The sequence below is a fragment of the Poecilia mexicana genome, unplaced genomic scaffold (genome assembly GCF_051168715.1).
Source record: "Poecilia mexicana isolate PSO_F unplaced genomic scaffold, ASM5116871v1 scaffold_2, whole genome shotgun sequence".
NCBI lineage: Eukaryota > Metazoa > Chordata > Actinopteri > Cyprinodontiformes > Poeciliidae > Poecilia > Poecilia mexicana.
The window spans coordinates 33,268,425-33,280,617 of NW_028263371.1; the positions used below are offsets into that span (position 1 = coordinate 33,268,425).

The following is a 12,193-nucleotide window of genomic DNA, read 5'->3' on the forward strand; positions in this document are numbered from 1 at the left end:
GCTTGGCCCACTTTGCTTCCAGTTAGTACAATAATCACACAGAGTGGGACACATTTGAACTATTATGCTGATTATACATACACAGCTATATTTATCTGTAAATCCTGATTATTCCACACTGTAAAAAATAAAACGTACATTTTACAGTAAAACGCCGGCAGCTGGGGTTGCCGAAATTCCACCGTAAAACGAAAAAACAGATTTTACCTGTAATTGCTTTTTACGGTTGAATTTCGGCAACCCTGGCTGCTGGCGTTTTACCATAAAAAAAAAAAATTGACTTTACCTGTATGTCATAAAGAAGTCTAATTTCTTAACCCACATGCAGAACACCAGGCAGAGAACAGAAATCAGTTTAAGTCTATTGTTAACACAAAATAATGATCAACAATCAGGTTCTGGGGAACGTCTGCAATCTGGATCACCTGAGCACTGGGATGTAAAAAAGAGAGATGGTGAGTTTAGTGTCGTGGAAAACGGCATTGTCAGAATAAACGGACTGGCCTAATTTGGATGGAGGTAGGTCTTCTCCGGGGGGAAGAATCACTGGTTACTGGGGTTTGGTTCAGGTGGAGGGTTGCTGCTTGACCGACAAAGAGGCTGCGGTGGAGGGCGGACAGGTAAGCGTTGGATCACAGAAGGCGAGGAGCAAGTGAGGCTGCCAACAGGGTAATCCAAGGAGGTTTGGTTTACTGTGGAGGTGTCAGTGGAACTCGGGCAATCAGTGGGTAACATCCACAGAGTCACAAGGAATAATCTGAGGAAGAGGCACAAGGAGATATCACTTGAGGTCCACAACAGGAGATCACAGTGAGAAGCACGGAGGGCTGGAGTACCAAATACTGGCTAACACTCTGAAGTTGAAGTGTTGGCAGCTCCCTCCTCATATACTCCTCCGGATGATCTGATCCTGCAACGCCCTCAGGAGGGAACAACCTTTTGGCAACCTCTGGTGGTAAAAGAGGGGGAAAGCAGCAAAAAGGAACCATTACAACAACCCGGATTCCCAACACAGTAAATTGTTTTTTATGGTGGAATTCTGGCAACCCCAGTGCCGTTGCCAGAATTCCACCATAAAAAAAATTACAGGTAAAAATGTTTTTTTATTTTACGGTGAAACGGCGGCAGCTGGGGTTGCCAGAATTCCATTGTAAAATTACAGTAAAATACTGGTGGTCAGTATTTTACCGTATTTTATTAAATACAGTAAAGTTCTGTCGACCAAAACTTCCAGAATTTTACAGTATTTTCTAAAATATGGTAAATGTCTGTCAACTTCAGCTGCCAGTATCTTACCATATTTTTCCTAAAATACGGTAAGATACTGGCAGCTGTGGTTTCCCTTAGTAAAATTGACCATATCCTTTTCCATCAAAAAATTAGATGGAATCGTCCTTTACCCAACTTCACCTTCGTCCAAGCAGCAGGGCCTACCATACAGTTCTCTAAATGTATGGTCGGTCTAAAATTAAATAATCCCAAATACATAATTTAATCAAACTCTCTCATAATGATGGTGGTGTCCGCTGTAGGAGTTTGCCCTGGAATCGGTGGATTGCCAGTTTGATACCTAGTCTTCTTTTGAGAATTGAGTTTGATATATTAAAGTCATTATAGATTTAATTATTTAAAAACAAACCAAAATATCACACCAGCATTCTAATCTCTATAAATTACTTTTGCAGTCTGGTTTTACATCATAGGTATAAAGATGTATTTTCTATAGTAATAAAATGTTTCAGATTTTACGGTCAGAAACTGTTTTTTTTTTTACTGTGAAATTTACGGACTTTTTTTACAGTGCAGTCAGTTAGGTAGATTACTTGAACACATAGAAATGTGGATGACTTTTAAATACTGACGAGACAGAAGCTGAGTTTTTGAAAAACAAACTAAGCCTGGCTTTCATTAAACTGGCCTCTAACAATAAAGTTTGTTGGAGGCTAACAAACTTTAATGTCTGTGTTATTTTTGACCAGGATATGTCATTTAAATCCCACATTAAACAAGTTTTTAGGATTTCCTTTTCTCTCTCTCTCTCTCTCTCTCTCTCTCTCTCTCTCTCTCTCTCTCTTTCTCTCTCTCTCTCTCCAGAATATTCCCAAAGTTAGAAAAATTCTGTCCAGGAAAGATGCTGGAAAACTAGCTCATGTATTTGTTACTTCAAGACTAGACTTCTGTAACTGTTTGTTATCAGGAAGTCCACAAAATGTGATTAAACACCTTCAGCTAATACATCAGAGACGTGATTGGTCCATATGTTCCAATCAGAGCACTTCTCTGGTTACTGCTGGTTCCTAGAGATCCTAGCAGCAGAATGCTGAAGCAGACTTCAGTTTTTACACACCAAAAATTTGGAATAAACTTTCTATAGAAGTCAGAAGCTCTTTTAAGAGGCTAAAAAAGGTTTTAATTTGCTGTCGCCTACTGTTAACCTTTAACTGTCACCCTGAAACCCCAATATGTTATCCAGTGGGTCCATGAGGACTTTATTTTTAAATCTCTTTAATCTAAATCTGTGTTGGTGTGCTTTGTCTTAATGTATGGAGTTGCTAACTTCTGTGTATCAGCATGTTGAGTTGCCTTTCACTGAAAGTTGCTTAATAAATAAAGTTGTCAATACCTCATCCAAAGGACAGTAGCATTTCTATGCAGCAATCTCCAATCTATTATATGCAGAATATGCTAAAAAAAAATATCCAGCACACCACATCTAACACCAGAAATTTAAAATGAGACAGAATAGATTTTTCTTTTTATAGGTGTACCTCAAATTCTCCACCAAGAGAAGATAAACGAAATGAAAATATGCCTAGTTTATTTTCCTGTAGCTTTAGTAAAACATGCAGCCATGCACCTCAACGCCTCTGTGCAGAAACACAGATAAGTCGCCTTCAGGAACATCAGTTCAGATCTGGAGGCGTGCCAGCCCCCGCCCCGCTGAGAAATCAGCATCGCAAACGCACGGAGTTGACAAGTGCGCCTCCCCCCTCTCCAAAACGTTGTTTGACAAGCCCATCTTTATAGGCTTCGCCGGAGGCAGTTTCTTTAAAAAAAAAGAAAAGAAAAAAGGCAAGCGAAAAGCCGCAGATTATACATTCTGCTCACAGTGCGGGTGAAACAACCTGCAGAGCCGCAGAGGGAGTCAGTGGGCTCCTCAGTTCGGGAGAGAAGCGGCGCTGGCTAAGCATCACTCTAAGCTGTCTGGATAGTTTTGGAGGATTTTTATTTTTCATACTGACTGTGTTTTTTATGCATCAGATGCACCTGTGGATGCACCTTTCCCTCTGGATTCACAAAGGATTCCCTGCAACTCTCAGCTGATATTCTTCCACTCCGCCAACCTGCAGTTTTGTGTTTTTTATTTCCCTTCATAAGAGGAGAAGCGCACGATGCTGCTGGGTGTCCTCTTCCTGGCGGTCCCTCTGCTGAGCATCACCGGCGGCGACGCATCCTACGTGCCCTGCGAGCCGTGCGACCCGAAGGCCCTGTCCATGTGCCCGCCGGTGCCCGTGGGCTGCCAGCTGGTGAAAGAGCCCGGCTGCGGCTGCTGCCTGACGTGCGCCCTGGAAGAGGGCCAGGCGTGCGGTGTGTACACGGGGCCCTGCATGCGTGGGCTCCGCTGCCTGCCGAAGAGCGGAGAGGAGAAGCCGCTGCACGCGCTCCTGCACGGTCGGGGGGTGTGCGCCAACGAGAAGCTGTACAAGCTGCAGCATCCACCCAAAGGTACGAGACATCACCATGTCACGCTTTGCATTATAACATAAAAATAAAAATAAATAGAGGAATTACTACAGAAAAATTAAATTAACACGATTACATCCTAATTGGGGATGGAGGGCTGACATCTGTCATATTACCTAGAAGTCTTTATTCATGTGACCTCATGAACTCTTTCAACAATCTGGCAAAGAGTGCAGATCACCTCGTCATCTTGGTCTGAACGAGTTTATAGGGCTCCAAGTACAACAGAAGGTTTACATGACAGTGGCCCTTGCTCCCTTAAAGCAAGGGAGCAGATTACAGGTGGCGGCTCTTTCTCAATGGCAGAGTCATTGTGTCTGCAGGGGAGTGATGAGTGCAGCTTTTCATGCTGTAAAGTCATATTTTACTCAGCTCCCTTCTTTTCAGTTCTGTCCTCTCTTTCATCTAGCTTTTCCTCATCCACCACCTGCGCCTTTCCTCACATCTGACCCCAACTTTTTTGTTCTCTCACCATCAGAGCGTCTTCTCCTCTTTCGCCTATCTGGCAACAGTCCCTCTTCATCCCCCTCCCCCAACCCCGCCCCAGTCTTATTATTTTTCTCTCTCCATGTCAACCTTCTCTGTTCTAGCTGATGGTTCAGGTTCCTGCACATTCTTTCTGGTTCTACACTCTAAACAAAAAAATTAAATACAATTTAAAAAATAGTGGGTATTAAATTATAGCCAATAAAATCATCTCAGTTTTAATCAAGGGTATTATTTTGCAAATCCAACATTTAATCCCTATTAACTTCAAACAAGATTAACTAATTTATTTTTGTAACGCTGAAATGTTTGTTAAATTTAAATTAATTTAGAAACAGTAGTTGCATCTAAAACTTTTGTATGGGTTTCATTATTAGTTAATATGTCAAGTTATTAAAGGTTTAGAAATGCTAAAGGCTGGGTTTGGAGCAAGAATTTCTATTATGTACGACATAATTAGCTGAGAGATGTAGCTATTGTTAAACTGACATTTCTAGCAAACTGAGCCCTTAGCCCTGAGGCATTTATTGGTCATTACCAATAAATGGCACATCTTTGCTGCTGTTATATGTATATATGTTAAAGTACATATATACATATAAAGTATATATGTACTTTTATAAAGTACATATATACAATTTCTATTGAGCTTTACCTAGTTTTGCGACAGGGCTAATGCTATTGTCAAACTCGCTAGCAGGCTTATCCTTTTTAGCTCCGGGATAAGTCTTTAAACTGCACATCTTAACTTTATTTGTCAGGTCAAAATAGAGTTTAAAAGTTTGTATTAAGCTTGAACCAGTTTAGCAACAATCCTAAGTTCTAAAGTCAAACTTGGTAGCAAGTTCAGCCTATTAATTCTGAGGCAGCCATTGTAAGTTTATTCATAAAACCAGCTGCATAAACAAAAACAGCTTTACCGTTATTCAATGGATAATTAACATAATATTTCATGAGATTCATTGTTGATTGAACCAACATCTTCAGTTTTCTGCTACTCTAAATTTTTATCAGGGATTTGCTGTTAAAATAAGTACAGCTTGCTTGCAAGTTAAACATTAGCATTAAAACCATTGTTAAACTAACTTAAATCGTCAACTTTTTTTCAGTTTTTAATTCTCAGTATACCTGAAAAAGCATATTGGCCTTAATGTTCTTTGCTGGAGATATTGAACATTTGACTTAGCCAGCATTTTCAATTATAAGGATGTTTCCGAAGAATTAGTTACCAACATGTCACATAAAATCTAAAATTTAATATTCTTGATTGGATTTTTTTTTTAAGAATAATTAATATTAAACAACCTCAAAAAATTATTTTCATAGTGCACAGTGGGAGCATAAATAGTCTGATAGACTTTATTAAACTTCTGAGTGACATAATTTAGGGTACAGTGACAAGAGCTTATAGAGTAAAATAAAATATGAGAAGAAGTTTAGATGAAACTACAATGTTTTCATCTAAACTTCAGATTAAAAATTAATTCCATCCCTAAACAAAAGTAACAGTTTGACTTTTTATTGTTTTTCTTTGAACCATTTTACCAGCTTTTCTTTCCTCTTTGCTGCCTTTCCCACACAATCCTCTTCCCTTCTTCTCACCGCTCTTTTGTTAGGCCTCTTCCTCTGATGATTCCACTCCTCTCCGTCCCTCTGCCCCTCTTCATATCAGGCTGTGCAGTGATTCAGCAGAACGCAGGCTGAGCGTGGGTTTACTTATCCGCCGTCTGTCTGCTTGTAAGCCAGCTTTAGCTCCTGCAGTGCAAGACTGTTGCTAAAAACCTGAAACAGACACAAATGAATACTGAGGAATACTTCTTCAAACTAAAGGCGCTTGAGGAGAATTAGAAACTGAGTCAGAGAGCATATATGTGTACCAGAGTGCATATTTAAAATTCAGATCATACACCAGCTGTCATTTATCGCTTCAAACATGAATATTTAGTTGCATCTTTTAGTTGGATGGGTTCCTTTCTATTTTCCAGATGTTAAATAAAAAACCTGAGCCAAAAATGGCCAAAAAAAAGGTTTTACAGCAAAAAGAGAGGGAAGAATGACAGATCAGTCTGCACAGGTCAGATTAAAGCAGAGTGAGGATTAGCAAGTGAAGACTTGATTGGACTAACACTGGCTGATGATCTGCCTCAGCAATTTTCCAAGTGAAGAAAAAATGGAAATCATCACAGCAACGGGATGAATAACATCATCGGCCATTGTCATTGGTGGAGGGGGCTTGGTTGGTTTTAAGAGGCACGTATTCAAGGAGGCTGTGGCCTTGTTTCATCACTCAGTTGGCTTAGTAGATTAGCGATAACGTCAGAGGTTGCCATAATGAAACGGAAGCGAGCGCGTGACACAGCAGTGGAAGTAGGCCAACTAGAGCTTAGGTCACCATTCATAGCTAATGCTGATGTCCAAGGCTGTAAATCAAATGATGTGTCAGTTTTAAAAAGTTTCCAGGACAGAAAGCCACATCCACTCCGTCTGTGGTCAGCAAAAGTCGCTGCGGCCGCCTGAATAGAGGGTGGGGACAATAAGGGAACGGGGCAAGTGCTGAGGTCTGTGTTCAACACCCCAACATTTTGCAAGAGGGATGAAAGAGGCAACATATGCAAAGGTTTCTAGGGGGGGTGTGGGACCCAAAAATGGGTCGTGGTTGCTTCTGGTGGTTTGCCACATGACAGGGGTAATAGTATGTTTGCACAGGCCTGGGTGCCAGTCTGAGACTAAATGTCTAATTTAGGTCACTTGCTATAAAAGTTTTAAAAGCCCTAGTCTACATATACCCCAGACTGGCAGCTTGACTTGCCATAAATGTAGCCTCTGTCCTTTCTTATGTCAACACATTCAATCTGAAGCTGGCTTGTAGCCACTAACTGTGCTAAATAAGCATTTAGCTGCTGCAGTGAAATCATCACCTTGTGTTGTGACGTTTCAAGATGGTACACTGCTGACTCGTGGTCACAAGTATGAAGTTTTGCTTTTAAATTTTAGTCTTTCTTACGAGGTTTAGCTCCAGATAGCAGCATTCTTGATTTTCACTCGTCTTATGACCTAAAGAATGCTTTGAAGCCCTGGCTAATGATTAATATTACACCTCTGGGGGACAGTTGGTGATGGGTCTTTTAATCTTTGTGAAGTCCCATGACAAAAAATACCTGCCATTTATCAGAAAACATGTGTTTCTTTGTTGATATCAGTAATTCTGAGTAAATGAAGCGTCAGGAAGACTGAAGCAAAGTTTTTAGCTAATATTATATTTCCTATTGTGTTCATGAAACTACAACAGCAGGAATTTTTAAGCAACTTCTGTTTCAGTATCAGACTGTGAAATATTTTAAAAGTGACAATGGATTTCATTGTAAACTTAGCTTCTAGGTTGATGAATGACTGCCCATCTCTTGTGTGTCTTTCTTTCCAAACACAATATCACCGTGATGTGATACAGACCCAGTAGAAACCAAGGTGCCCCTATATGGAGATCACATCAGCAGTCGGAAGATTCACGCCATGAGGCTAGCCAAGGACCGCAAGAAGTATTTAGCCAGGCCTGGATCAAGCAACAACCGAGAGCTCCCGGTGTCTGGCCTGGACAAGGCAGAGCCAGAATTTGTAAGTGGTGGGACGATGCAAAATATTATCTGTCATTACAAACTTAAACTCAGGGTTAAAACAAACAAGGGTAGCATAATTAGTAGTGCACATTGGTCTTTGCAGCCAATTTCAATGAAAGGTCACGTTCAAATTGAGTTGCAAAAGTCAAATTTTGAAGAATTTAAAGGTAATGTTTGGTTTTAACCTCCAAACGTGCTTTGTGTGCAGGGGCCTTGCAAAAGAGAACTTGATAATCTCATTCATGGTGCTTCTCGGGTCCTGAGCGTTTCTTTGTACGTACCCAACTGTGACAAAAAGGGATTTTTCAAGCGCAAGCAGGTTTGGATGCATCTCTTAATGCTCTCAATTTCATTCAGTGACACAAAAGTGTGCAACCAACCCGATTGGACCTCCTTTTTTTTTTTTGCAGTGTAAGCCGTCTCGCGGTCGGAAACGGGGCATCTGCTGGTGCGTGGACCGCTTCGGCAAAAAAATCCCAGGTAGCAACTCTGCCGGTGGAGAACTCCAGTGCAAAGATCTTGACAGTGTCAACAACAGCAACGAATGAGAGCAAACCACCTCCGGAGCCCAACTTCTTCTTCTTAAAACCTGCCAAACAAGCTAGCACACTTTGACTGACAATCAGGAGAATATGGCACAAACACTTTTATTTTTTGTTGATTGTGATGGACTGCATTGTCTGTTGTAGAGAGGAGGCAAACTTTATATCGTATATCGAAGAGAAATATATAGAGTTTTTCTTTCGTTTATAAAGTCTGTTGCAGTTTATATATATATTTTTTTGAAATTATGAAAAAGGTGACAACACATATATAAATGTGGCTAACTATCAATATTTTTCAGTTGATTTTCCTGATATTGTTGAGAAGGGAGTGTGGCCACCGAAACTAGGAGACATCTACTAAAATTGAATGAGTTTTGTTATGATTAGCAGCTTTTTCAGGTGCAATATGATGGATATTTGGGGATCACAAAATCCAGTTGTAAACAAGGGCAGAAAAACTCTCAAACGTAAAACATGTATACTTCCATTTATCTGGAGTGGTTTAAGCTGTGGTTAGAGATTAGTTTCCCTAAAAACATACCAAATATAATCTCACTTAAACTCTTCTTGATATTAAACATTATAGGAAAAGTGCTTCTGGAAAATACCCACAATTTGTTAGCTAAAATGTTTTTTATATATTTAATTCAAGGCATGCATGAATGAAAGAATTAGTGCTTTCAAGGCATAAACATCATTTTGTCTGTTATATAGATTGAATTCACACGTTTTGGTTTGACAAGGTCATTTATGTTGTTTTAATTGGCATAAATGAACTCTAGAGAATAGAAGGCGTTAGCTTTAAACTGTAACCTGTCACTCTTTTCCATTACTGTGCTAATTAGCTATGACATATTGTAGAATTTTATATTTCAATTTAACTGGCTTTCAGAACTTAACAAAAAGTAATATTTAATTAGCTGTAACTCTTTTCTTATGGTCTTTTAAAATTTCAATGCAAGAACTAGCAACCTGGTTGCCTAGCCTGGCATGATGACAGTCAATAAACTGCTGGCTTTGCCTTGCTAATTAACAAATTGCCTGATATAATTTGCATGATCTTAAAATACATTAACAACAGTTTAGTTGATTGGCTGACTTTTTTCATATTCTTCTTTCCCAATTGACCAGGCTAGGGTTAGCAAGTCTTGGTGTTAGACTAGCATGAAAACTGAAAAGAAACTGGGATTCAGTTTTAGCACATAATTAACATGTAAATAATTAGATTTTATAAGAGAAAAAAAATTATTTGACTGTTTGCAACTATTTTCATATCAGTCTTTTTGAGATTCTCCAACTATATCTAGTAGCTTATGGTCTTAGTTTAGTATGGAAACAAGGCTTATTGGGGCATGCTAATTTACAAGTAGCATAATTTCTATGGTTAACTGAATCTTAAAAACATGATTTCAGCCAGGTGGCAATAATTTCAAAATGCCTTTAGCCAGGAAGTAAAATTTTAATACATAAAGGTTTTTTTTTAATCTATCTTGGTCAGGTAATAAAATAGAACAGCATTAAACTGTGGTCATTAATACCTGTAAGTAAAAATGTGTGAACCTCTACTTATGAAATATGCCTTTCAAAAAATTATCTATATAATTTTTTAGATGATTCAATGCTTCGGTACATTAAAATATCATCCTATATAGTTTTTGAAGATCCCACTGAGCCATTCCATCACTAAGGCTACAGGCGGTCGTCATTCAACGCCTTCAGTGTTAAGTTTCTATATGGCCCTATTTTTAGACCTATATAATTTTATTTATAACAAGCAGTCTACAACCTAATTAATATTTCCCAAATACATAACTGAAGCATACGAAAATAGCTAAATTCAGTGAATCATTGCAAAAATGCCCGAAAGCACAAACCAAGGGAAAATGTAGCTTGACTTAGCCCATTGTATGGATACATTTATTTTGCTAATTTTACTTGTAATGTTGTGATCTTAATATTAGTCAGTTCAGACTTTTAGTTTGACTTGGTGGTAAACCCAAGGACACCATTACAGCCATTAATTTTATGACTGGAGTAGTGAGCTGTACAGATCAACACACTCGCATGATCAGGAAGGCCAGTACTGAGTTTGAAAAGAAGAAAAACTACGGTAGTCGTACTGCATGAACCATAACTTTCACTAATATCTCTTAGATAAAACCTCACCAGAAAATAAAGAAGAGCAAATAGTCATAATGGAGATGATACTTGCTGGTGACAGGAAGCTGACAAAGTCATGTAGGGCAGTTTTGAGGCTACGGATTGGGAAGCTATGTGCCCGCCTCATGGGCAGGACATCAATACCATGATTGAGTACATCACTGACTTTAAAAACTGTCTCCCTCAGGGATTGAGAGACAGAATTGATTTTATATTTGCAATTTTGAACATTAATGTCCAACTATATATGATGCAAACATCTTTTTCTGGAGCTATTATGTTGTAAGACTGCATTCGTGCAAAGTGAGTTAAAAGGCTTTGATTGTTATACAATAGGTCACTAGTTTGATTCCCAGGTTATAATATTTTTTTAGCAATCTTGGTAAAATGTAACTGGTTAAAACAATATTTGGACTACTACTAAACCTTCACTCATACCAATTTCCCCTAAATTTTAGCTGATGGATAATTTCTAACACACTCTGGGACCTTCTGCTCCTTAGGCGGTCACTAGATGTTCTGTGCCACTATCAGGGAAAAGGTTTTTTTTTTTTTTTTTGGAAATAAGCAAAACGGACAAAACCTCAGTCATATAAAAGCTCATTGTACTGTTAAACTTAGAATTCTTTCTATTTCAGGTTCTCAGAGCTGCATTCACTGTTTCTAAATGTATGTACAGAATGTTTGCATGCCCCATGAGTGTGTTTGTGTGTACTTCTCAACGTCGGAAACAAAAAAGCTTGCTCTCTCAGAGTACATTTCCCATTAGAGCTCGCACACAAATTTTATGCAAAGGCCCCGTCTTTCCATGTGGAGGGTCCTCACTGCCACCACACATGCAAATCTGCAGGCGACTCGCTCCCAGGGTTCACCGGGTCCTTCATCCCAGAGAGAGCAAGGTCGCCGAGTTTTTACGTAAATGAAGTGCCTTCTGCCCCAGACTGCTTTGAATCTAGATTTGCATGCAGAGCCATTGTGTGGTTGAATGAGGGTGGCCTGAGCAAAATTTTAAAAAAGGAAATCACTTTAAGGTGTGGATGTGATTTGCTGACAAATTTTATGATCTTCCAGTCAAGTGCTGCTAAATATGTAATGACAAAGGACAGGATTGTGTTCTGTGGGTCCAGTTTTATTCAAGATCTTTCTTTTATTGTTAAAACTGCAATGTCTAATATAGTTTTAGCTGTGTAAATAACTGACAAAGTGGCACATCAGCCTATTTTTTCCTGATCAAACTCTTCTCTTTTGCCATTGATTCAAGCTCATTTAAATGCAAAACGGTGACTTTATGAATACCACAGAAACTAAAAATTAATGTGAATTTTCTGATGGAATATTTAACACACCTATAATTGATGTACTCATTTTTTTCTTTTTAAAGTTAAATCACTATTTAATAAACTTCTTGTATTCACTAAAAAAAGACTGTTGGCTCCTTCTGTGGGAAACTGGATTTAGATCGCAAAATGTTAAGTCAGATGTTTAGTGTTTTGCGACAACAAAAATGTAAGTTTCCATCCGGGTAGTATCCAGTTTCTGCTGAAAAAGCCAAAAGAAAAAAAAAAAAGTGGTCACTTTATCTGGGTGTTACAAGATCACCCATAGGGGGCAGTGCAGAATTTCAAACAACTTCAAGCTAGAATC

At 38.9% G+C, this 12,193-nt stretch overlaps 1 protein-coding gene across 1 annotated transcript; it reads left to right on the forward strand.

Moving 5' to 3' along the window:
• Positions 1 to 3,006: 3,006 nt before the first annotated feature.
• On the forward strand, positions 3,007 to 11,972 carry igfbp5a (insulin-like growth factor binding protein 5a). The gene is made up of 4 exons (XM_014990520.2): positions 3,007 to 3,726; positions 7,679 to 7,842; positions 8,053 to 8,163; positions 8,255 to 11,972. Exons 1-4 carry the CDS (start codon positions 3,393 to 3,395, stop codon positions 8,390 to 8,392), a joined length of 747 nt encoding a protein of 248 aa, XP_014846006.1. The 5' UTR covers positions 3,007 to 3,392; the 3' UTR covers positions 8,393 to 11,972.
• Positions 11,973 to 12,193: the final 221 nt, after the last annotated feature.

Excerpts from the sequence above, each read along its gene's own strand:
- igfbp5a (XM_014990520.2), top strand. The coding sequence starts at position 3,393 with ATGCTGCTGGGTGTCCTCTTCCTGGCGGTCCCTCTGCTGAGCATCACC. Across the intron at positions 3,727-7,678 it reads GCTGCAGCATCCACCCAAAG|ACCCAGTAGAAACCAAGGTG; the intron begins GTACGAGACATC and ends GATGTGATACAG. Across the intron at positions 8,164-8,254 it reads GATTTTTCAAGCGCAAGCAG|TGTAAGCCGTCTCGCGGTCG; the intron begins GTTTGGATGCAT and ends TTTTTTTTGCAG.